Consider the following 26,181-nt stretch of genomic DNA (forward strand, 5'->3'; position numbering starts at 1 on the left):
TATAGAATTCATAGGAGCAATGTGATCTGTATATTAAATACATGTACTTGTTCTGTTTATCAAAATACCAGGTACCTTGTTCAATCACACCTTACTGACAAGGCCACATTTTTACTTAATTAGCCCCACTTTATAATTAAGACCTGGTCTTACCTGTACCGCCACATCTTCAGGTTTACTCATCATACTTAGTACATTGATACACCTGGCAAACGCTTCTTGTAGTGTCTGAAACATAGAGCAAAGCATTATTGTTATTTCTTTAAAATTTAAAGAGAGCTTAAAGAAAGAACACAACTGCATCTTCCAGTCTTTTTTTGAGAGAGATTTAAAAATAAAATAACCAAGTACAACTACATTACCTGTATTCCATTTTCCCTTCGGAGCTCCTCTGCATTTAATGCTGAGCAGTTGACGGTATGGTAACAGAGTTCTGCAGCCGCCGAGAGTAATGGGGCAGACTTAGAGAACAAGGCGTCATCATTTGTCTCCATACGTATGGTTTTAATTAACATGGGATAACCAGCATATTTATATGGCTCAAGCTCTGAAAATAAGTCCAAAATTACCAGTATTAAATGCACTCTTAAAGTCAGTGTTTGAAAAAGTTCAAATCTAAGTAAACTTTAAAATATCTATTGGGGGGTATATTGATATATACATGTACTGTAGGTCACAAACCTCTTGACTAAATATTAATTTTGATGTAACCAGTTGTACACTAATCAACCAGTAATATTTTTTGCTTATACATGTACCTGCTTTGTATCTGTTGAAGAGTATGGACTGAGCTTTGAGGATTAATACAATATTCTGTGGATCTGGTCCCTCCACTAGTCTAGACTTGCTGCACAGGAATTCATATGCTTTGTTCACTTTTTCAAAAATTTCCTGAAGCAGAGAAAAGAGAAGTAATGGACAGTTACCAAAAATTGCATGATATCACAGATGGGCTTATAAAAAACAAAGCAATTAGTGCACTTCCTACTTACCCTTCCCTCTGGGTTTTTATCAGGATGATATTTTTGAGCCAGTTTAAAGTAAGCTTTCCTAATTTTTGCTTCTTCATGTCTGAAAGGAAAAGGGGAAAAAATGGTAAAGATTTAAATAGTGATTCAAAAGAGTTTGATACTAGAGATACTTTGAGCAATGAACTCAGGAATGACACCCCCCTCTCCCACATAAATATATTGGCAAATGCATTTCTTGGCAGTGTGTAAATGAGTTTCTGTGAATTTCATTCAGGGGCTTAGTAGGAGTAGTGTTAACAAAATCGGTAACTCCTTTATTGAGTATAATGGCAAAGTCCACGTTTTGCAATGGAAAACCCCAAAATATCTGTCCAATTAAAACATAAAATAAGAGGTCACAATGGCACTATGGAATAAAGATTCTGTAAAAGTTTCATTAAATTTTTTCAGTGGTATTGGAGGAGTTACAGAGATGGGAACCCCAATATTGAAGAAAGAATGACTGTGTCCATGTTTTGCGATGGGAAGCCCCAAATGTCTGATTTAAAATGTAAAATAAGAGGTGCAAAAAGCCATTATGTAATAAAGATTTTGTTTATTAGTTTCATTAAAATACATTCAGTGGTGCAAAAGGAGTTGCGGATAAGGGACGGCTACCCCCAAGCATTATGGACAGGCGGACAGATGGAAGGTCTTGCAGACAGACACTTCCATCATTATATCCCACCCCTACGTTTAAGCAGGAGGCATAATGATTAAAGGTGAACTCCAATATTTAAAATGGATTTTAATTCGGCAATACATAAACATCAAAACTTGGTTATAGCAAACGTCTTGGGGACCTGTGAATTTACTTGACTATATCCATAATTCGTTATATCCATATAATGAACATACATGTGTTTTCCTTCATGTATGACAACCCAGTATGTTCAGGAAAGAAAGAAATACAAAACCTTGGGGTATAAACGTTTTCCAATGAATTGAATTTGAAATATAAGTACTTCCAAAAAATAAAGTTATTACAATATCTAAAATTTGAGATCTTAAAAAATTTGTTATAAAAGATGTAAATTTCATTATTTTTAACCCTTACAGGACACAAAATCATTTTACTATATCTGTAAATTTGTTATATCAAAGTTTATTATAACCTTGAACTTTTTCAAACAAGTGTTAAGAATTTCATCAGGAACCCCCCCCCCCCCCCCCCCCCAAAAAAATTGCTTTAGCTGTATTTGCTATATCCATGTTCATATTAAATGTGTTTTACTGTATTAGTGGTATCAGTAATGAGTAGGCAGTACTTAGATGAATTACATTTCCTATGTTAGCATTAAATGAAAGCATATACATTTGGTCAGCTGATACATGTAGCTCTCATATGAATTGCAACAATTATATGCCTTTAATTTTTCATTGTTTTAAATCTTTTTTTCAAACTTATAACTTTTATAAACACTAGTACTGTATATTTTCATTTTTCTTCTGATTACATTTTTACCTTTTTTCCAGCAAATTTATGACTAGGATAATTCAACAAAGCATAAATGAGATCAGAACAGCAGAGTAGATTTTAGCATATTTTAAAGATTGAAAGAGAAAAAAATTGCTTTTGGTTTGAATGTAGTCTGTAATATATTATCTAGGTCTGTTAAAAATCTACACTGACAGGCAAAAATGAGTACCCGGTAACAATTCTGAATGTTGTTTAATGGGAAAGAAAAAAAAGACTTTAAATCAAAATTGATCAAGTTGATACAGTGAAACATATGAAGATATCAGAGTAACTCATGATCTAAGGAATGTGCAACCATGCACCAGAATTAATTAACACAAGCAATATTGAACCATCAAGTACAGGCAATATATTCTTAAGCTGAATATCACTTGAGGCCATGCTCAATTCTATATACAATTATTGTAACCTTTTCATGCCAGGATCATTTTTCTTATACCTAAAATAATACAATTTTCAAATATGTAAAACCTTCAAGATAAATGTACATGTATAAAATAAAACTGAATATTTGTTTTGCAAACTACATGCAAAAGCATGAAATTTATTTGTACCATCTTAATATGAATTTTATTACATGTTTATGTTAGTGAAAATAATATATCAAATGTATTACATATAAGTTGGTTTGCTTATAAAAACTCAACATGCATACATGTATAATTAACAATCCTGTGGACTTGATGGTCTCCAGAGTAAAAGCAAAATAATTTTTTTCAGATTCTATCTATGAAATAAACCACCTGTACATCATTATAATGATGCAAACAGTTTATCTAGGGGGTATTGGAAGAGCAAGAAATGCAAATCCCCCCACTACCCATACTACCCATACATGCTATCTACATATATATACATACATATATATATATATATATATATATATATATATATATATATAAATTCTTTGTGCTTTCTATATTGATATTTCTTCACTTAGGGCAGTTATGTTAGTTTAAGAGTTGTTGTAAATTGTGCTTAATAAATAAAATTAATTTCATTACAACGTGTATTGGTAACGATCCTCTAATAAAACTAATATCCAAATAACTGTATCTCACTTCCATTCTCAATGACCGTGTAGTGTAGGGCGGCACTGTGAGAATTCCATCAGCATCGAAAGCAAGTTTTTTGACTTGCCTAGATAGCCGAGCGGTCTAACGCGCTGTTCCTGTACTGCTAGGAGACAGATTCCGTAGGTCAAGAGTTCAACCCCGGGCTGGGGCGGAAGTGGGTATCCTTATAAAAGTGATTTCTTTGTGCTTTCTATATATATATATATATATATATATATATATATATATATATATATATATATATATATACAAAACTGACTGAAATTGGTTCACCTTTCACGTAGAAGATGAAAATCTTCCTAATTTATGCACTATACACCCCAAGATGAAAGAGGGGAATAAAAAGCTAAGGTCAACTGAATGACTCCGCTGACAGATAAGCTATTAACTTACCCGCCCACTCCTTTCTTAAGTAGTAATGTCTCATAGGCTTCCTCTATAGACATTGAAGGAGGTTTCTTTTCTACTTCTTTCTTCCATGCTTCTAAAATCTCTTTCAGCAATTTGATCTATGAAAGTACATGTAACAAAATGATTTACAAAGAACTTTATACTTTCAACTTTATAATTTTTTATGACTTAATTTGTCCAACAACTTTAAATCCCTCATATTTTGCAAAAAATAGCATTGTACCTATCAGAAAAAAACATGACTAATATTATTCATAGTAGTGATATGAACAAGAGCTATTAAAATAAATTTATCTTTTATCCATGGCTTGAAAATTACATTAAATACTTTGCTTAAGGTTCACCATCCCTTTTCATATAAAATTTTACTTTAACTGTAATGACTTTCGAAAAGAAATATTTATAATTACAATACACACAATATCAACATATTTTGCAGTGCAAAACTTGATTTGACAATTTTATAAACTGCTCAATGGCCCCTGAGTGCCAAGTATAGGTATAAATTTGAAGCCCTTCAAATAGTCATAAATCCTGGTAAGAGTTATCTGTCTTATTAGAGGTACAATTAACCTTAATAAATTCTAGGGTTACTGAATACTGCATTAAACAGATACACACCGGGTCCTTGATTGGCCAATCAGGGAATTTCTGGGTATCACAGAGATGCTTAAGATAATACATATTACAAAACAGTTCATGTTCAAGTTGTGGATAATTAACCACTGGAATGGGACAGTATTGGTATAATGCTCTTGTGTTACTCTGTAGTCTCGGGGAAAAGTCAGAGATGTGTGAGGCAATCTTCTCAATCATCACTCGTCTGCAAAAATAAAATCATATAAATCATATGAATTATTTACTAAAGAAAATATGGGTCTGGGGGCCATTCTAGAAATGAATGAAATGTCTCCTTAAAATAAAAGGAGTATTCTTCTTAAGAAAGTATAAAATTTTCTTGCCTCATCTCTGCATTCCATATGGCTTCTGGTGTGTCAAACTCCCCAAGGAAAATTTCTGCAAATTTTTCTGGTGAATAGTTTTCCAGATAACACACCATGGCTTCTGGCAGGAGATGTCCTAGGACACTCCTACTCACGATGTCCGAGCCAAAGTTCTACAATACATGAATACCATATAATCCCTATTAACCGCCCAGACGCTTAGAAAATTGCGAAAAGGGGGCGGTTATTTTGGTATTCTAGTTATAATTTTTTGTGTCATATTTTAACTTCAAAAAATCTTTTGAAAAAAAAAAATAAATTCAGAAAACCACTAAAAGATTGTCTAACTTTCCTTTAAGTTAAGATAATCCATCAAAATTATGCTATATGATTCATTTTTCCACCGAGAAATTAGGGAATAAGGGAACACAAGGAGAACATATTTTGTAGGTAACTTTCACTTTCAGAAATTCATAATGATTAGATCGTTCTAAAAATCTTTCACTTTCAGGAATACTTTATGTACGAGTTACCCAATAAACATGTTTCATTTTCACTTTCTTCAAAGTAATGGGGGACTTTTGATACAAATCTAGATGATTTTAATCACTGTACAGGGGGCCCTTATTTCCTGACAGTTGAAAAAGACCTAGGGGGGCACTTATAGGGGCAGGGGCAGTTAATAGGGATTATACAGTACTGCATCTCAAAAACTTTACACTGATTTAAACCGATTCAAAATACATGTAAGTCTACTACAGTAATGATTAGCTAAATTTTTTCATCAAATTATTATTTACTCCATCTCAATCCTTCTATTTTGAATATGGATTTATATATTACTGCATTATACATGTAATTTTTCAAAATCAAATAATAATTTTTGTTTTATTTGTTTGTTTGGGTTTTTTTTTTTTTGGGGGGGGGGGGGGGGGGGGGTTTGATGATGGACTATAGTTTTTGGTTAAAGTTTTTATATTGAGTATTTTGTTACTAAACAAGAGGCCCATGGGCCTTGAATCGCTCTTCTGATAAACTGTACAACCTATCACTTCTATTTGAAGCCTCGAAGTATCCTGTATATTTACATGAACCCTTGAAATTCCAATTCACACTCTGAGAACCCAAGATGATTCTAAGCCAATTAGTACCTGAGAGTTGGTCATGGTGACCTACTTATCACTTGTCATTCTCTGAGGACCCATCAACTAAGTTTGATGATTCTAAGCCAATTAATACCTAAAGTATTTTTTAAAATTATAATCATAAAATTTTATAAGTAAGTCAAAGTGACCTACATTTCAATTGTTTTACTCCAAGGACCCAAGATGCATCAACTGACAAAGTTTGATGATTCTAAGCCAATTAGTACCTATAATATTTAATTAAAGCCATAAATTTTCAAAAGTAGGTCACCTTGACCTACTTTTCAGTTGCTGTACTCCGAGGACCAAAGATACATTGACTGACAAAGTTTGATGATTCTAGCCAATAAGTACCCAAAATATTTAATTACAGCCATAAATTTTCAAAAGGAGGTCACGATGACCTACTTTTCAGTCAACCTACTCCGGGGACCAAAGATGCATCAACTGACAAATTTTGACGATTCTAAGCCAAATAATTCCTGAAAATATTAAATACAGCCATAAAACTTCAAAAGTAGGTCACCGTGACCTACTTTTCAGTTGTTGTACTCCGAGGACCCAAGACGCATCAACTGACAAAGTTTAATGATTCTAAGCCAATTAGTACCCGAAATATTTGATTAAAGCCATAAATTTTCAAAAGTAGGTCACCGTGACCTACTTTTCAATTGTTGTACTCTGAGGACCCATGACGCATAAACTGACAAAGTTTTATGATTCTAAGCCAATTAGTACCCGAAATATTTTATTAAAGCCATAAATTTTCCGCAAGTAGGTCACAGTGACCTACTTTTTAGTCGACCTACTCCAAAGACCCATGACGCATCAACTGACAAAGTTTGATGATTCTAAGCCAATTAGTACCCGAAATATTTAATTAAAGCCATAAATTTTCAAAAGTAGGTCATGGTGACCTACTTTTTAGTCGATCTACTCTGAAGAACCAAGATGCATCAACTGACAAAGTTTGATGATTCTAAGCCAATTAGTACCCGAAATATTAAATTAACGCCATAAATTTTCAAAAGTAGGTCACTGTGACCTACTTTTTAGTCGACCTACTCTGAAGACCCAAGATGCATCAACTGACAAAGTTTGATGATTCTAAGCCAATTAGTACCTGAAATATTTAATTATAGTCATATAAATTGAAAAGTAGGTCACGGTGACCTACTTTTCAGTTGACCTTTTTTGAAGACCCAAGATGCATCAACTTACAAAGTTTTATGATCATAGGACTTAAAATGTCCAAATTATGCCTCTAAAATGCTTTGAAATCGAATGCCTGCAAAGTTCAAAAAGTAGGTCACTGTGACCTACTTTTTAATAAATATGTTTTATGGCCCCAAGATGCATCATCTTACAAGATTTAATGATTCTAAGCCTCCCTGTATTCGAATTAATGACCTTAATTGTTTTAAAAATGATTAGCCATAAAATTCAAAAAGTAGGTCAAGGTGACCTACTTTTTAGTTGACGTACTTTGAGGACCCAAGATGCATCAACTGACAAAGTTTGATGATCATAAGCCTTAAATTGTTCAAAATATACCTCTAAATCATTTTGAAAAAGAATGGCTGCAAAATTTAAAAAGTAGGTCACCGTGACCTACTTTTGAGTCAACATGATATGAGGTCCTTAGATGCACCAACTGACAAGATTTGATGATCCTAGTCCTTATAGTAAGCAAAATATCAACATTTTAATAAAATGTAATTTTTGGTCAACTTTGAAGTGACCTTGAGACCACGCCCTTTGCCCCAGGGTAAATCCCCATGCAAATTTTAATCTACAACATATCCTCATCCTTTTGTGTAAGTTTGGTGATAATCTGCCCAGTGGTTCTTGAGAAGAAGATTTTTCAGCAACCAGTACTTTTGTTTCTATTTTCCTAATTATCTCCCCTTGTTAAAGGGTCACAACCCCAGTTTTAGTATAAAAGGGAGCCCTTGGGCCAAGGATACCCTGTGACAAATTTGACAATAATTGGCCAAGGGGTTCTTGAGTTATGGCCCATATTCTAAAAAGTTTACGCACACCGCACACCGCACAAATGGCCATAGCATTAGCTCTTTGAGCCTTTGGCTCAGAAGAGCTAAATATAAAGAAAATTAAGATCTGAAATTTTCTGTAATTATCTCATTGACACACGTTATTAATTATTCATGAAAATGGGGAAATTTTATAATTTAGAATATTAAATGTTTATTGTTTGCACAACTAACAACAAAGCTCTCAACCATTGGCCCTTGTTGACTATTTTACCTCTTCTGATCTGAAAGCCTGGTTCATGTGCGTGTATTTCAGGAATCGGGCAATAGGTAACACATTAGATCCTGTGTACATCATGATGAAGAAGAAAACCCCAGTCAGATAGAGGCGAGAAATGTTGGGGTTATCCATCATTATCAGGAACAGAAGACGAGCGACCTTCTCCACTAAGGTTGGGTCAAAGGTTAAAAGCAGCTGAAAATGAAAGTAAATAATCATGTGCCTTGTAATGCTCACATTCAGAAATATCCAATTAGAAAATACACATATAATGATTTAATATCATTCCATTTTGAAAATTCACAGCTAGACATAACAAAGTTTTCCACTGTAAACAAACCTGCACTACATGTGGGAGACACATTGGATCTGATAATATTCTCTTTACTTTTGGCAGTGGACGAATTATTGCACCATCAGTATCCCTGAGGAATTTACAAAGTCACAAAATAACTTTAAGGCCATAAAAAATTAATTAATAGTTTCTCAGGCCAAAAATTTCAAATTTCAATGCAGCAGACAGGTTCTTTTTTTTTTTTTTTTTGGAAGCAGGTGTTATACCTTTTTTTGATATCAGTTATTCAACAAAATGATGATATCCACTGATTCTTAATTTTTTTGATCTCTTACATTATTTATAATATGTATTCAACTTTAAATAATGTTATTCTAAACAAAGTCAATTCATAAATACCATATTAACAAGAAACATATCATTTATCTAATAAAATGTCTATCTATTAGCATTTATGAAAACGGGAATAACTCAATTTTCTTTTTCAACTTGGAAAAATAGAAAATTGATTAATTTCCCTTTTCAATATGTCAATAAAATTGATCAATGCAGCAGTGTTTAAGAAACTATTGATAAATTTTTTTTGGCCTAATTCTCATTTGCACTTTCATTCAAATTGTTTCACATAAAACGAATTCCACCATAAAATATAGGAAGAATTTCAACCATTCCTTACCGGCTTGGATAGTACTCAGTCATTTGTACTAACATATTGAGTATGAGACTAGCCAGTTCACTTTCATTCATCACTGGTTGACTGGTGGCCAGTAGTGTCCACTTGAGCTGTGGAACTGACTGAAGGGGGCGCCACCCATCCATTCCTTGTGCCCAGCACCTGGTTTTAGCATGAATTTCCCCCTCCTTCCATAGTTCCTTCAGCTAAAACAGGAAAATTAGTCCTTCAATTCTTGTGCACATGTGTATTTAATCTTCAACAGGGTAAAGGTTCAATTATATAATACTGATTTGTCCATAACATACAATGAAGTATTTTGGTTTCTCAGTATGTACATGTATGATCCTATTAGGTTTTTCTTCTCATATTGAGAATTGGCCATGGACTTGAACAAATAAAAAGTAGTACTAGCATCTCAGAGACTTTTATTATATAAGCTCAAGGTCTCAATCAAGCACACCAAAAACCTTCTTCATTAAATGATTGATGATTTGCATTTGATTAATGAACACAAATTGCCTATCTTAGAGTCTCAGGACTGATCCAGTTAAAAGATAAACCAAAGTCCTTCCACACAAGTCAAACACTCTGCCAACTAAACCTGGATGAAGGCCACACTTAAGTCCTTCCAAAATTGAGGCAAATGCTCTACCAACTGAGTTTGTCTGTTTTAATGAAATCAATACACACCTCTTCGTAAGAGAATGGTCCCAGTCTCTCCTTATCCTTGTTACCATAATACCATTCCTTCTCACTGTCTCTCTTCATGTCCGGGGATCCCTCAATAACATTACTCTGACAAAAAAAACAAGTCATATCAAATACTTCTGTCCTTCATATTCTATTAAACACAGAGGGAACAATTGTTAGATTTTCTGGCAGAGTGAAGAAGCTGTACCGTACCTGTAGTGGAACTGTAGCTCTGGTTGTATGGAGGTGTGCTAGTGTTACCAAATCCACTAAAACTTTAATTCCATTGGCATCCATAATTTCTTTGACATTTTTCTGGAAGATGAAGAGATGTTTGTTATTTATTGAAATAATGAAATACCCTATACCACAGCCAGTCGTCTAATAACAGTTGACTACCTTTACAGAAACTGATGCCATACAAACCTGATGTAAAATAAGTTTGTTGAGAAAGAGAACCAGTCTATCCCTCTCCAGTTTATCTGTACACTACAAAACAAACATTAAAATTAGCCTTTCACCATGCTGACTACACAGATCAGGTAGTATAAAACATCAATGACATCAAACATTTTTATTATGCATGATTTATATCATGACAAATTATCTCCCTTGCCATTTATAAACCTTGCTATTTACGAGCTATCTCCCTTGCTATTTACAAACACATTATCTCTCTTGCTATTGACCAAAAACCTTACTTCAATATGGTGCTATTTTGCTTACCCTCTCTAGCATGCCTACAATATATCTGGTGTCATTAAAAGCTCCAATCTCCTCATGACATTTCCCATAAACAATAGTCATGGCCTGCAGACACATGCATTTCATTGGAATTTTGGGAGTTAGCAAGAAGCGGTGATACAAGTCATTAAAGAATTCATATCTGCAGATGGAAGTAAACAGATCTGATTGTAATATTTGTAAATGCATATTATTTCCAAACATTCAACAGCACTTTTTTTCTGAAAACATGTGCACCACAATCAATTCAATGCCACAATTAAGTCTACTTACGATTTTTTAATTGCACTAGTTTCCTCTGTTTCATTTTCTCCTTCTTCCAGTAGAAGCCTCAGATAATAGTCACCTACAAAATGGAAATGAAACTGTAAAAAAAAAGTTAAATACATACACAGACACATTTCTGATGCCTTTCTACTAGTGTATAGAATTTTATCTTTACCTCAGACCTTTACCTTACTCATGGTCTTAACTCATGGATGTTTATATTTTGTCAAAAAGGAAGAAAGACAGGTATAATTTACCTCCATCTCATGCCCCTTTTTTATAATGTATGATGAATAAACCTTCAACCTTACCAATTTTGATTTCCTCTAACAAACAGACAGACCACGCTTACCTACTCTGGTTTCCTCAGAGAGACAGCACATTCCTATTTTGATTACCTCAGACCGACAGACAAATGATACTTACCTATTTTCATTTCATTAAACAGACACACAGTATTTCAATTATCACCCTAAACTATTTTGATTTCCTCAGACAGACAGTCGGCACTTAACTATTTTGATTTCCCCAGACAGTCGGCACTTAAATATTTTGATTTCCTCATACAGACATACTGTACTTCAACTATCACCCTTACCTATTTTTATTTCATCATTCAGACAGACGTACGGAACCTCAAACTCCTGGTGGTTCCAGCCCACCACACAGTTTGCCCCGAGTTCTCTGTCCACATTAAATGCCCTCATCTCATTCTCAAGGGCTTCCCGTAACTCTTCCCTTGTCTGTCCAAAAAAAATATACACATTCATTCGAAAAAAATTATAATTGAAGTTAAAAAACACAAATTTATATTTTATTGTACAGTATTTCACGAGTATTAACATATGTTATGTACAGTGCATGCACACATGTATGTACATGTATATTAATTTAAAGCTATGTTTATACACTGTATGTGTACATAAACATTAAAATTTTTTTTTTTATCTAAAGTAAGGTACTTGTATTTGGTTGGTTCCAATAGAATTTATGTACATACATGTATATGAATACACATCTCACCTTATAATTCCACAGTAAGTTAGGTTTTGAATGATCTCTGCCAAACTGATAGTAGAATAGGGACCAGTTAGCCTCACTCTTTATCCTCTGTCTGCGTTTTCTTAACGTCACTGGTTTTAAATCATTTTGCTGAAGCAAGATAATCACATGGTCAATAAAATACAAACTCTATGATAAAATTCAAATAATTTAAGTACATGTATGAATATGATAAAATTCAACTAATCTAAGTCCTTTTTGAGCATCTAAAAGAACGTGGAATATGGAGGGGATAAACTAACTTGTTTATTTTTCTCTAATCCTATCTTTGCCCTCCAATGCTGCAGAAGTTCGTCCACCTTCTTCTCTATCATGACTAGATTAGGGTTTCTTCTGTTTCTATTCTGAATATCCTAATAAACAACAAAACAAAATTAATCAAACAGGTTTTGAAAGCAAAAAAGTACCCTTACAAAATAAATTTCTGATTCCATTTGGTTCATTCCATTTGAACTTAGAATATGTCCACTGTTTCGTATCAATATTTGATATAATATAGGACATCAGTAAATTAGTAACTGACTTGAGCTAGTTTGACGTTGTCTCTGACATGAAGCTTGTCATCCTCATGGGCAGGTACTTCTGCATCAGAATCCAGGTATGACAAGAGTCCACTAGGCTGTTGCAAAATAGAAATAAGGGGGGAAAAAACATTAAAACCTTATATAATCCAAGTCATTCAATAACATTCATAGACTACAAAAGCTTAATCTCACCAAAATGCGCCTCAGAAGGCCCATGGCAGTGGGATGTCCAGTGACCCACAAACCAACAAGATGTCGACTTAGCTGCCTGTAAAGTGATTGAATTAAAGTAGTTACTGTACAAGTACAATAAGTTTCAATTACATTTGTATACTGTTAAAGTTCATCGTCCCTCTGATCACTCATATAAAATTTTGCTTTAACGTTGATGATTCTCCAAAAGAAATATAATTCATAATATGAACTTGACAATATTGTAAACAAATGATAGTCAAATATCCCAGTGAGAGTTACCTCTCTTATCTGAGGGTCAATGAACCTTAAGGCTCAATAGGTATACTGCATTCATACAGTTAGTTCTTGCCAGTGTAGAAGATGATCTGAATCATATGTACTAGTGGTAAACGAGAAGTGTTTTAGTCTTTGGAATCTCTAAGCCTCAATCAGAACATTACCTGATTGTCAGCATTCTGTTGTCTGAGCTGGCGGTAAACATGGCGGTGTGTAGGTGCTTGGGTAGTGCCCCCTCAGAAAGGGCCAGGTCCTGCATCTTTGCTGCTACCTCCTGATCCCCCTCCTTTTAATAAATGTATTAAATGTCAACTTAGGTCTTTCATGAAAGTTGTAGTCAATCAGTCTATTTCATTTTCTTAAGAGTAAAAATAAAATTAAAAAGAATTCAAAGTATTTTATTGTGTTTGTTACAATCAAATTTAGTCAAGTGCACCTTTAGAAAGTATATGTGGATGTGTACTGGAAAACTAACTTGAGAATATACATGTATTCATAGGATGAAATTTCGTCACTGTTTCCACATTGTTAATGTTTCTGTATTTACAGTATTTCATTCCAACATAGCATATACATGTATATTTCTCACAATATTACACTTCAAAACTTCAATTCACTGAATCATAATTCTGAACTAATATCATTTAATATTATTAATTGTAATTACACTGGAAAAAAATCATTTAATATTATTAATTGTAATAACACTGAAAAAAAAGGCACAAACCTCAATGATGGCCTTCATAACAAGCCCAGCTCCTTTTACCACCGCCATTGAGGGATGCTGAAATATCAAACCACCATTTAGAAATTACTTAATAATAACTTACTCTTTCATGTTTCATTTGTATCAATACAAAATCTTGAAGTTAAAGATTCATCAAATCAGACAAGCCAAACTACATGTATGTCTTGCCTGAAACAACTTGAAAACAATCCTTCCATTAGCTGCCACCATTTCCAGCAGAGTGTCAAAATGGCTCCCATCTGTGGTTTCACTGTATGGTGCACACAAAGAGAAAGTTAAGAAGTCTAACATGGCTGATATCACTAATGCTCCTGTGCTGTGTATAACATGGTCATTAAATGTCTCTAACAAAGTCTCCAGGAATTTCTTGGAGGAGAGGAGGGACAATTTGTTCATTTGTTCTTGTCGGAGGTCATAATCATCATGCATGGGCTGTGAAAAATAAATAACCAAGTTCAATATGCATAACTGAAGTTCAATCTTTATGAAAACAGAATTTTAAACTGTAATACACTTAACACATAATGTACATGCATAGAAGCAATAAAAAATTAAAGTGGTTCAGAAAATGTATAAAGCAATGGAAAAATTATTTATTAGAATTACTGTGCAGCTCATGTTCTGATGCTAATACATGTTAATGTGGTAGTGTCAAAAAATTGGACTGGCTAGCCCACAAAGCCAGCCCACAAACAACACCAGTTACAATGTAACTAGGTACAAATATACACTGCTATGAAGAGAGAATTTTGAAGAAAAAAAACTGTCAGTAATTTATTCTATCTAACAGAAAGTGAAAGTATATTTCATTATTTGAACAGAATATTTGTTGCTTGAGAACAGGTTTTCTAGAACTATCTTTGGATCATTTCACTCTTTGATTCATAGTCCATGAACTCTTTTTTCTTACCTGCATCAAAGCACAGAGAACATCTATAGCTGCATGGGTCACGCCATGGTCTTTCCTCTTAAGAGCTTTAACAACCTTTAGCCCAACTTTTTCTCTCATTCTTAAAAATTGCAAAACAACTCCTTAATTTCAATGTATAGCCTTTATTTTTAAAGAATTGCAAAAAAATGTTTTGTTTGAACTTTTACAAAAAAAGTTTATCACTTTCTCCATTTACATGTAAATCTGAAACATGTACTTCAGTGATGATGTAAAGAATACTAAACAACTGACATTAGTACATGAATGTCTTACTTGGGTAATGCAGTAAAAGCCTGGAAGCCAGCCTTGGAAGCCACAAGTCGCCTGAGGGCATGAAACTGTGCCTCCAGATTTTCTACCGAGATCACATTCTGGTCTCCTTCTCTCTCCAGTAACCCCAGCAGAGCCCCATTGATCAATTTTTCTTTGTTTTCAGCAAAAAGACCCTAAAACAGCAGGATGCATTAAGATGGGTTTATTGAATTAAAAAGTTCTTTTCTTTTCCTTTTTTTGTCTTGCAGGCATTTACATATATGTAACTTTGATTTGCAAGGTGTATTCACTTTTGTGCTAATTCGTATAAACACTGTGCATGTAGTTCTTGATTTTTTTTTTGGAAAGGGAGAGGGAAGATTTAAATAACAGAAATACAAAATAAATTTGAAAGGAAAAACAGACTCCATTCTAAGACTGTTTTATCTAAATTCACCCCTGGTTCAATACTATAAATAAATGTAAACAAGAAGATGAAACAAGTGAGTATTTCATGAAATAATAGATCCAGTTTATGTTATCAAGACAAGTGTTCAGAATTGTAGATTTTCAAGGGTGATTGCCAAGATGAAGGGAAGAAAACTTTGACTACATTTTTGTCTGAACAAGGATTTTTCCCAGAAAAGAACAGAAATATTTTTTTTACAACCTGCGTGAATGGTTTACATACTCGCTGTATAAAAAGAAATTTTAAAATATTAATGCTTATCAACATAAAATAAGGTACAATATATATTATATAAATACTGCATGTAGTTGAGTGTAACTTTGAAAATTTTCACCCCAAGAAAACCATTGTCAACTGAGGTGCAGCCGAGGTTGACAATGGTTTTCGAGGGTTGAAAATTTTCAATGTTACACTCAACTACGTGCAGTATTTATTATATTATACTGAATGTTTTATACACATACATATTATAGTGAACCTTGCGCGCATAAATTCTGCGCAGTCAATAATTTTTGGAATATCACCCGTCATCAAGCAATGTTGACTGTTGCTATGCAGGAGGGTGTGGCTTCATTATTCAGCGGGTAATAGTGTTTTTTAGCAAATGTTTCTCGACGAATCAGATTCAACTAATTTACATGAAAGTATAATATATGAGGATATGGACTTAAACAATTTTTTTTATTTAACTTACATCTTGTGTGACAGCATGGAGAAGTCCACTATATGATATATTGCTGTTGAATCTGGAGACACACTGCTCAAATGTCATTCCAACTAGAAATTTTCAAAATGTAAAAAGTCCATTACTTATTTCAAGATCAAATGCACAAGAGACATTCTATTAAAATCTCAGGTGTTTATTGTTAATGTTTTTTGGGTGTTTTGATTAACATTATACATGTTCTTGCATCAAAGAGTTTTTCTATTGTAAAAAAAAAAAAAAAAAACCAAAAAAGGAAACAGTGTGTGATGTCCTTCTACCTGGTGGCTGCTGAATGAATTTCAATAGCTGACTCTCCACTTCTTCATCCACTGGAACAGTGAAAGGACCAAGGCGATCTCCGCGAGACGTAAATATCATCTTCACACAGACATCCCTGTTTCCAGAGGCCCTCACTCCATCCAGAACAGATGCAATCAAAGCATCCCTATAATCCATAAATAAGAATTTAATTCCTCAAATTCCCCCCCCCCCCCCCCCCAATTTTGCAACAAGGAAACTGAATTATATCAGTCATTCCCTATTATTCTCCATACCTGTCTGTTGACTGATAGGTCCTTATTGCGCCTTTAACATACTCTACACTGAACTTCTGTGGGTTTTCTTGGTCTCGTATTATTGCAAATATCTACAAAGGTTAAAAAATGATAATTTGCTTACATCTTATTGCAATTTTAATCATTAACTACATGGATCTAAATTTTTTACTTTTCACACACACAACTGTGGAGTTAATGGTACATTTGATATACTTACATCACATAAAGGTTTACATGTGACAACGTTATATGTGGCCGGGTCGCGCTCCACTAAGCATGTCTCTGTAAGACACATGGTCCGTCTAGTTGGGTCCGAGTGTCGTGGGGAAATCTTCTGAACTGTGAACTCAGCATAGGATGTTAGGGCTTCATCAGTGCTAAAAATATTCAAATGTGTATCATATAATACAAAAAAAAAAATTATAAGACCCATGTGTCTTTATGGTCATCTGAGCATCATGAGTTTTCTGGGGCTATTACCAAACCTGTTTTGAAAATATTTTATTGACAATACATCTATGGGATTAGGCACAAGTTGCAATAACTTAGATAGTCCTATCCCCATTTTATCATATATTTTACCAAATATTTTCAAAAAATTTCTTCATTTTGTTTCCTAAATTACATGTATTTCATATTCCTTCTTTCTAACCTATATTTTCCCATTCTGTGGCTCAAAAACTGTTCATAAGAGATTGGGTCTTTCCTCTGTTTTACTGCTATCCCAACAAAGGCTGCTGCACTCTCCATTATACATTTTATTAAGCTCTCTTTTTGTTCACAGGCAAATAAATGCTAAGGGAAAAAGTAACTTTCATTTTAGTAAGAATGCTGATTTGTTCCAACATCTTTTTTTTAAATTGAAATTGAGTTTGCTTTACTCCTCATTCAATATATTGCAACCACAACATAAAGAGAAGCATGGTTCATCTGAAAAATTTACAAACAATTTTTGCAAGTGAATTTTGCAATGGGATGAAATTAACATGTCCATTTACATTATAACAGATACAATAGCTATTGCAGTTGAAGAAAATCAACTTACAAGACGACTAAATCCTCCATGAATGATTGCAATACCCCCAGGATAATCTGATATCTACAAAAATATAAAAAATTAGCTACCACAAATGGTCTTGAGCAAAAGGCTTCTCCAGATTTCCTTCAGGTATCTAAAATGGCTTTAAACACATTACCTCTTGTAATCGCTAATATTTCAACAATTTTTATGTAAAAGTTTTCATATATCACATTAACCTTACAAACGTTGGATATTGATTATTGTTGAACATCTTTGTTATTAAAGATTATTAAAGAAAATATAACAAACATGGATAAAATCAGTTAGGGTTGTTCATTTTACATTAATTTTCTGATGTGCACAAATATTAAAGATAACCATGTGATTCCTTACATGTGTGATGCCCTCCATATCTTTGTAGTCATATGAACACAAAACTTTGTTTGTAGCTGGGTCAACTTGGTCCACTGACCCCTGATTGACCTCCAGAATAATTGGTACCCGATTGTCTGACCAGTGTTGTTTGAAAGCATTGAATCTCTGAAGAGAATAATTTTTTAAAAAAATCATTTTTAATTACTTTTGCGTATGATTAATAGAATTTATTATCTATAATATTAAAGTTTGTTGGACCAATTAGATCATGCTTTGATGTAAATGAAAGTTATTTTACAGACTTCCACAAATTTTAAATACATGTATCTTCATTTAAACTCCACTATGCAATGTAGCTTTCTGTACACTTACCTTCTACAAAGCAGCAGTTAAAAATTTTTTGAAACAAATATTATCATATTTAAAGACACATTTCAAATTTTATGGATAAGCATAGTGTTATATTTATTAGCTACAGTAATGTAAAATCTTGCTGAAAAGTACTGCTTTAACTTACTTTTGTTGTGTTATTCACTTCAGCAAACTGATTCCTGAATCTCTGTATTTAGAAAAAAAATCAGAATTGGTCAATTTCCTTTTTTTTTTTTTTCCTTTCCTTTCTTTTTTTTTTTTTTTTTAGCATATTCAAAGTCAAGAACATATTTAAACATTGCTTCCATATTCTAATAAACATGTCTTTCTTTAAAAAAAACCTACCAAAGCTTCAGTTAGTAAATCTGAACGATGATCTGTTGAAAATTTCATGGATTCCGTCTTCTTTGGACCTTTCCTCATAGTTATGATAAACTCATTGTTACCTGGTGCTTTGACATTCGGAACAATACTCACAAACTCTGAGTACGGCCACTACAGGAAAATATTATACAAATGAAAAATTCTTATTAACTAACAGTTGTTACATCTCTGAAGTCCAATTGTCCATAGAATCTTCCGAGTCAATTCAGCATATTTTAAACCTCTTATTGAAATTTATTAATTCATTGTTATACAGAGTTTTTAAGAATGTTAACAAAATATTATATTAAGTTTGAAAATATTTTACGAAATTATTTATCTTCTAAATCTACCTGATTTGTAACTTCCAAAGTTTGTGGATTGTAGGTTGTTATTCCCATTGTTCCAACTGAGAAAATTCTTTTGTATCTGGAAAAGTTGTAAAAATTAAATCATGTTTAACAGTTCTGAGTTAAAAAGGAACACAACATCTCATCAAAACGTATGCAAAAATATTACATATCTCCTTACTTTCCCTTCCATGAATGCTTCGTGATGAAGTAACAGGCGATATCTTTGTTATTCTTGATAGTGCCCATTTTCAATAAAGACAAATGACTGACGCTTGCAAAAAGATCTGTGCAGAGAAAAAGAAGACACAAATTATTTTAACCCCGAATTTTCTCTGTTGTGGGAAACATTTTCACCATTTCTTCACTGTTCTTTCCATCAGCAACTTTAAATCTTTAAAAAGAAAATTGGCAACACTTTACTGGGTGATATGAAATTCAAGGTCTTTAAAGTAAAGAAAGTCTGTGGTTAAATTATGCACAACTGTCATATGACCAACCGTCAAAATTTCTCAATCCATTTTCACTTCCGATTGCAGCCCCTCTCAGGCTGTTTGCATTGGTTTGAGCTTAAATATCTGAGTAAAACTACTGAACCAAAACTACAAAGTTAAGTCTTAAAAGCCTTATGTTTTGCTTTGCTCAATAAGAGTACTTTATGCTAAAAAGCAAGTCGATGATGTCTACGTTGGTATATTTTCCATGGTGGCTGCCATGTTTACTCCTAAAACTTCCTGTCATGCGCTTGAACAACTCCCACTTCTCGCCATATCACGGCGAAGTAACGAATTCTGCGATACGGGCACCTGGCAACACAGAGCGTCCTCAGTGACTGTCAATTATGGTGTGAAAGTGTCAATATAGTCATGGATCATCAGTGTAATCCTTGTCATTGACGAACGTTGAAGTAAGTTGTAGAATAAAACATCATCATTTTTAGGCAAATGCTGCAGAAAAAGTTTATACTATGTACAAGTCAATAAATAGATTTAAAAAACGCACTAGAGACATTCTTATGATGAATATATATGCATGTAAATGTATATATACAAAAAAAAGACCATGTGGGTTAGACAAAACACGATACCAGTCTTCAATAAATATAACCGAGAAAGAAGTTAATATGTTCAGCATTATTTATAATAAGCAATGGAAAAGTAATTCTCTCTCTCTCTCTCTCTCTCTCTCTCTCTCATATTATTGAGAATGATAAGACCACTATTTACAGATATTTGCAAAGTTCTTGGGAGTAGATATATAATATATATCTTTATTGCATTTTACAACAGTATATACAAAGGATTTTTTTAAAAACCGTATAGAACCTAATTCATGATCGATATAAAGAATATTTGCAGATCCTAAAAGATATAGTATGGCTAAAATACTTAAGGAACAAATGTTCATGTAATTTACAACAGACAAACTTTTAAAAGATTTATAGATCATTTAAATATCGCATTCACAGGAAGTATTAATCGTTTTATCGAATTATTTACTAGAGGTATCATAATCAGATAAAGTCAGTAAGCAGTAAATCAATAACTCAAAAGCTCACGAGTTTTCTTTTTTTTTTTAGAAAATGGAGGCGAACGGAGACCTCGTCGAACACACCCATATGTCTCTGTCTCATGAGACTCTTGAGGAAACAGAGACAAATGGCGATACGAACATGGAGGAAAATCCACCTGAAGAACAAGAAATAAATGTGGAAGAAACAGAAAAGGAAATCGACTGGGAAGTTGTGCGACATATCGAAGGAAAGAGAGTAACAGTTGATCTGCGTGAACATCGGTTGAAAGAATTTCCCCAGAATATCTTAAACATGGAAAACGTCACATCACTCTGTCTTGCAAATAACAAATTAACAGAGATCCCAAAAGACATTGCGAATCTATGTAACCTACAAGAATTAGTCCTATCTCACAACAAGTTATCAGAAATTACACGAGGGATCTATCTTCTACATGAATTGAGATTCCTTGACGTTTCCAATAACGAAATCTCTGAGATCTCGTCCGAGATTTCAGGGCTTGAACATCTGCGGGAGTTTGTGATCAGTGACAATAGACTCACCACAGTGCCTCCTCAGATAAGGGACCTGTCAGAACTCACGCATCTAATTCTGAATGATAATCAAATTACCAGCCTACCCAACTCCATAGGAGAACTGACAACTTTACAGGTTCTTGGTTTGGAGAGGAATGCCCTAGAATGTCTGAATCCCGAAGTTTGCGCAATAGAAAATCTCAAACGACTGGGTCTAGCTGGAAACTCCTTGAGGAACTTACCGCGAGAAATTGAAAATTTCTGCTGTATGGAGGAGTTGTTACTAGACGACAACGAATTTGAGTTTATTCCTGTTCAGGTGTTTTGGATGGAAACTTTGCAGATGCTAACCCTATCGGGAAATCGCCTCACATCAATTCAACCCGACATCGGAAGACTGACTCAACTAAACGTTATAGGGCTTAACAATAACTTAATAGAGGAGATCCCGGATGAGTTCTTTCAGTTAGAGGCACTGGAAGTCGTAGGTTTGGAAAACAACAAAATTAAAGTGATCCCAGACAATATTGCAAATTTGTACGAACTAAGAGAACTCTATCTTGGACGAAATATGATTGAATGTGTCCCAGAAAACCTTTGTTGGTGCTCAAATTTAGAAGTGCTCAGTCTGTTAAATAATAATATTTCAGAGCTTCCTGTCGAAATTGAAAATCTTCGACGTGTTCACACTTTGATTCTGTCCAATAACAAATTTGAGAGTCTATCTGAAGCCATTGGATCGATTCGTGATTTGGAAATATTTTCCACTGATGGAAACAAACTGTCATCTATACCAGTTGACGTCGGAGATCTAAAAAGACTTCGGCAAGTTAATTTGAGCTTTAACAAATTTGCAATTTTCCCTCTACCAATTTGTAATTTGAAAACTCTTGAAAGTTTGAACCTGAGCAACAATGAAATCGAATCAATTCCGGCTGAAATTGCTAGCCTCGACAGACTTTCAACTCTTCATCTTAGCAACAATAGAATTAACATTTTTGCCCCTGAACTTTGTAGTCTTGTTCAGTTACGTGTTTTAGATTTTTCAAACAATATTATCGAGGATATCCCAGAAGCCGTTTCTCAGATGGAGAACCTGTTGGATTTAGATCTATCCCATAATCGCTTCCTGGAATTTCCAAGGACAGTGGTTGGAATTCCAATTTTGGAGCGTCTAAAATTTGATCAAGCTGAAGGACACCCAGTTCCCGCACTGCCTGAGGAAATTGAATTTTCCAATGTTTCTTATTTAATCGTGTCAAATAATACCCTTAGAACACTTCCATCAGGAATGAGTCACATGAAAAACCTTATATCCCTGGTGGCTGACCACAATGAAATCAGAGAATTGCCAGATTCTTTCTGTCGATTGACCAGACTGCAGGTTTTACATCTAAACGACAATAAACTTTCTTCTCTTCCCGAAAATCTCGATAACCTGAGAAATCTGAAGGATTTGCGATTGCACAATAATCCACTTCGAACGCCGCCGATGGACGTTTGTGTGAGTGGTGTTGTGCAGCCCATTGGTCGCTTCATTCGGAGGGCGGTGGAAAGAGAAGGTAACTAAAATTTATCATAATCAAACAGCCTATGGTTTTTTAATTTCACACACTTGTATTAATATGTCATTTTTTTCTTTTTTTCAGATATTTTGATGACCAAAATGTTTGAAGTCATGAAAACTTCTCTGACGAAACAAGAACTGAGATATCTTTTGAAAAAGTTTAGATTTCCAGAAGAGAAGATTTCTGAACTTGAACAAACTTATCACGGCAAGGACAAACTGCAAGATCGCATCTATAACGCAATGCTGTTTTGGCGGGAATTTAAAGGACCAATGGCAACTATTGACGAATTACTACGCGTTCTTCATTTGATTGGCTACGATCCACTTTACGAGAAGCTAAACGCTATGAAAATATATGCACAACGACCGCGTTTTTGATAAGAAAACGGGTATTTTGCAAACCAATTATAAATGGACGCAAATGTTTCATATTCTTTGTCAAATCATTCATCACAAACACTAGCCAAATAGTAGCAATATGATGAAAATCGAGATATTTGATCGCACCTGCACTTTTAAAGACCTCTTTCGGGGAATTTTAGCTTTATATAGGGATTGTTACCTCTTTTACGATTTGTTCCCCGTCTCATATACTTATTCAGGTTTTTTGTTATTAAGACTTGTTTTCATGATATCCTATGTATGTATTTTTATATATATATTTATATAATAAAATGTTATATAATAGTTAAACATATTTTTCTTATTAGATTTATTTCTAGGAAATGAATATACGGAAGACAACCCTTTTCCTCTTTTACCTAATTTGCTCTGTCTCATGCAACAGCGTCCAAACAGTCATTCACATGAAATATCCACCTTAAAAAAGTATCAAGCTATTATATAATATCATAATTATTGTCTAAAGATAACTCCATGGCTTACGTGACATAAACTGTGTAATTATTCTGACACTTTAGGACAGGGTGACATTATGCATACATCTTTAGAAAAATGACAGAGATCAGGATATTTTTCTGGTCCGGCATATGTCATATTGTTAATTTTTAATTTACCTAGTGGCAGTGATACAAAATTTGTTGTCATATTATAAATTTTATGATTATTTCCATCCAGTAAATTCAAAATTAACAATAAGACACATTCCATATTCTATGGCTGAAAATTGAGTCTGTAGTCTGATTTTATGGTGTATATGACTTGTTACGAACAAATCACAGATGATTTAGTTGTATGGGTAAAGAAATTTATCTGTCCAAATATTTGTTTTGATGCAAACCTCGTATTGCTATTTCTCGGTTTATCTGTGAGAAGGGCAATTTATTTAACTGGCTTACTTTTAGCTTTTTGAGATTTGTGAACATTAAATTGTACCCTGTAACTATCGATAAATAGTATTTAGCCAGGTTTCCAGGTTTATAAAATTTCAATTACGTAAATTTCAATTCAGATAATTCAAACAATTTGATAAATACGGGTTACATTTATCCCTCTTCAAACAATTTTATTTGTATTCAATAAATCGAGACTTCTAATGGAATGCAATTTAAAATTATTTAAGAAATAAAGTCCACGTTATCGTGAATGTTGCAGGATAACCTCCGAGGTTGAGAAATGTTGTCTGAAATATAAAAGCCGAGGCGTTAGTCGAGGCTTTTATATTTCAGACAACATTTCGAGACCGAGGAGGTTATCCTGCATCATTCACGACAACAAGGACTTTATTTCTATTCTACTAACGGCTCTAAAATACAGTTGATCGTTTTCTCTAACGAGAAACGAATTAGGTCACCATGTCGCAATTCCGCTGTTCCATTTAACACCAGAGGGTCAATCGATTGCATAAAATGCAGACGATTTTAAATTTTGTTGGATTAGAAATATCCTTTAATTATTTATAAATTTGCTTGTAACATAGATTGATTAATTTTTATGAATGAAAAATAATAAAATCAGTTGTCTTTTTCATTGATTTATCAGTAAAATCACGGGAGTGTAAATGTTGTGGGGAGGTCCGTACAACAGCCCCATTTGGCTATAAAAATGGATATTTATCAGCTGATTCAGGCAATACACACGTTTAGACTGCGGAAGACGACACATCGATGTGGTCTAAATAAGTATTAGATTATACAGTGAAATATTTATTTCAACTGTACAGATTTGACATGTGTTTCTGATCTGATAATATTTTGATGACGTTCGTGATTTATTGGAGAATAATGTCCGCGGCATTTCTTTGATCTCGGCAATAACCGTAGTAGAATATTATTTAATATTAGTTGTAAAAATTATTCTACCCCTTTCTGCGCAATAATACTAATACATGGAAAATAAAAATATCAAAAAGCAATCAAAAAGTCACAGACACTGATGAAAACTTTAGAATCAAATGAAAAATTACACAGTATATATAAAGACTACATAATTAAAATAAGAAAGTGATGAATCAAACTCGTGAAAATGACATGAAATATTGAAACAATTTGTTATTTTTGGAAAGGAAAGAAGACTTTTTTAACAAGACATGAAAAAAGTTTTTCTTCACTGAAAATATATTTTCTTTTTCGCAGGAAAACGTTTTAAAGAAATATCCCATGTTTTTGCCATAATTTTCATGTGCATTTACATGTATATGTTTGATATTGTTTGTATAATTATTTGAGAAATTATATAAAAAAAAAGTTCTTGAGAGTAAATGTATATGTAATTTTTTTTTTAGAATATTCCATAATTACTAGCATAAAAACATATATGCATACACATACAAACATCTTATCGATATGTTTGATAAAATATGCAGATAACGAACAGCAATCAAGCTCAAAAGTCCATAGAAACAATACGGAGCAGAGCAAACCAGTAGAGGTGGGATCAGGTGCCAAGGTAGAGTAAGCATCCTCTGTCGACCGGTCACACCCGCCGTGTGCTCCTTGGTATTATCGAGCAAACGGAAAAATCCATAGACAATTCAGTGAAAGTAATTGCATAACAATTTGTATGAAAAACGTCACTCAACATTCGACTTAATGATAGAATGTATTTTCTGATAAGGTCGTTGTATCGACCATAGAATTTGCAAAACGAGATTTTTAATATTGTTTCATCAACTTAGTTTTCAATAGAGAGGTTGAGATTTCATACGTGTACGTGTACGGGTACGTCTAGTAGGGGAATTCCCCAAATTTCTTGCGTATTACGTCATCCGTTTTGGTGTTGATAAGTTTTCTACACGTTCCTACAACTTGTAAAAAGGCATCTACACTTAGGTGTAAACTTGTAGCTTTTTCAATAAAAACTAGTCAATTTATGTGTGAAACTGTTATTGTTGTTAATTATTTAGGATGTTAAGTTTTATGAACACTTATTTTAACCATGTTTTGTTCAC

At 33.6% G+C, this 26,181-nt stretch overlaps 2 protein-coding genes across 2 annotated transcripts in view; one reads left to right on the top strand and one right to left on the bottom strand.

The window, feature by feature from the left end:
• The window catches only part of LOC133197446 (dnaJ homolog subfamily C member 13-like), a 29,100-nt gene extending 9,622 nt beyond the window's left edge, over positions 1-19,478 (bottom strand). The window contains exons 1-36 of the mRNA XM_061333489.1: positions 19,395-19,478; positions 19,217-19,292; positions 18,846-18,995; positions 18,646-18,687; positions 18,147-18,293; positions 17,778-17,831; positions 17,385-17,527; positions 16,950-17,109; positions 16,730-16,821; positions 16,454-16,620; positions 16,164-16,246; positions 15,022-15,194; positions 14,728-14,827; positions 13,986-14,249; positions 13,797-13,853; positions 13,234-13,355; positions 12,791-12,866; positions 12,598-12,693; positions 12,317-12,427; positions 12,036-12,164; positions 11,611-11,755; positions 11,019-11,091; positions 10,728-10,887; positions 10,428-10,490; positions 10,215-10,316; positions 10,002-10,106; positions 9,312-9,514; positions 8,681-8,765; positions 8,335-8,535; positions 4,940-5,094; positions 4,599-4,800; positions 3,960-4,075; positions 993-1,071; positions 759-891; positions 363-547; positions 154-228 (exon numbers count right to left, since the gene is read on the bottom strand). Of these exons, the coding sequence (XP_061189473.1) occupies positions 154-228; positions 363-547; positions 759-891; positions 993-1,071; positions 3,960-4,075; positions 4,599-4,800; positions 4,940-5,094; positions 8,335-8,535; positions 8,681-8,765; positions 9,312-9,514; positions 10,002-10,106; positions 10,215-10,316; positions 10,428-10,490; positions 10,728-10,887; positions 11,019-11,091; positions 11,611-11,755; positions 12,036-12,164; positions 12,317-12,427; positions 12,598-12,693; positions 12,791-12,866; positions 13,234-13,355; positions 13,797-13,853; positions 13,986-14,249; positions 14,728-14,827; positions 15,022-15,194; positions 16,164-16,246; positions 16,454-16,620; positions 16,730-16,821; positions 16,950-17,109; positions 17,385-17,527; positions 17,778-17,831; positions 18,147-18,293; positions 18,646-18,687; positions 18,846-18,995; positions 19,217-19,292; positions 19,395-19,462 (4,392 nt within the window). The 5' untranslated portion in view covers positions 19,463-19,478. The remainder of the gene's footprint in view (positions 1-153; positions 229-362; positions 548-758; positions 892-992; positions 1,072-3,959; positions 4,076-4,598; positions 4,801-4,939; positions 5,095-8,334; positions 8,536-8,680; positions 8,766-9,311; positions 9,515-10,001; positions 10,107-10,214; positions 10,317-10,427; positions 10,491-10,727; positions 10,888-11,018; positions 11,092-11,610; positions 11,756-12,035; positions 12,165-12,316; positions 12,428-12,597; positions 12,694-12,790; positions 12,867-13,233; positions 13,356-13,796; positions 13,854-13,985; positions 14,250-14,727; positions 14,828-15,021; positions 15,195-16,163; positions 16,247-16,453; positions 16,621-16,729; positions 16,822-16,949; positions 17,110-17,384; positions 17,528-17,777; positions 17,832-18,146; positions 18,294-18,645; positions 18,688-18,845; positions 18,996-19,216; positions 19,293-19,394) is intronic.
• A 532-nt stretch (positions 19,479-20,010) lies between these two features.
• Positions 20,011-23,463, top strand: LOC133197447 (leucine-rich repeat and death domain-containing protein 1-like). Its single transcript, XM_061333491.1, has 3 exons — positions 20,011-20,120; positions 20,793-22,824; positions 22,912-23,463. Exons 2-3 carry the CDS (start codon positions 20,796-20,798, stop codon positions 23,208-23,210), a joined length of 2,328 nt encoding a protein of 775 aa, XP_061189475.1. The 5' UTR covers positions 20,011-20,120; positions 20,793-20,795; the 3' UTR covers positions 23,211-23,463.
• Positions 23,464-26,181: the final 2,718 nt, after the last annotated feature.

Source organism: Saccostrea echinata, unplaced genomic scaffold (assembly GCF_033153115.1).
Source record: "Saccostrea echinata isolate AGI-Se365-2 ecotype Australia unplaced genomic scaffold, CSIRO_AGI_Sech_v1 ptg000030l, whole genome shotgun sequence".
Classification (NCBI taxonomy): Eukaryota; Metazoa; Mollusca; class Bivalvia; order Ostreida; family Ostreidae; genus Saccostrea; species Saccostrea echinata.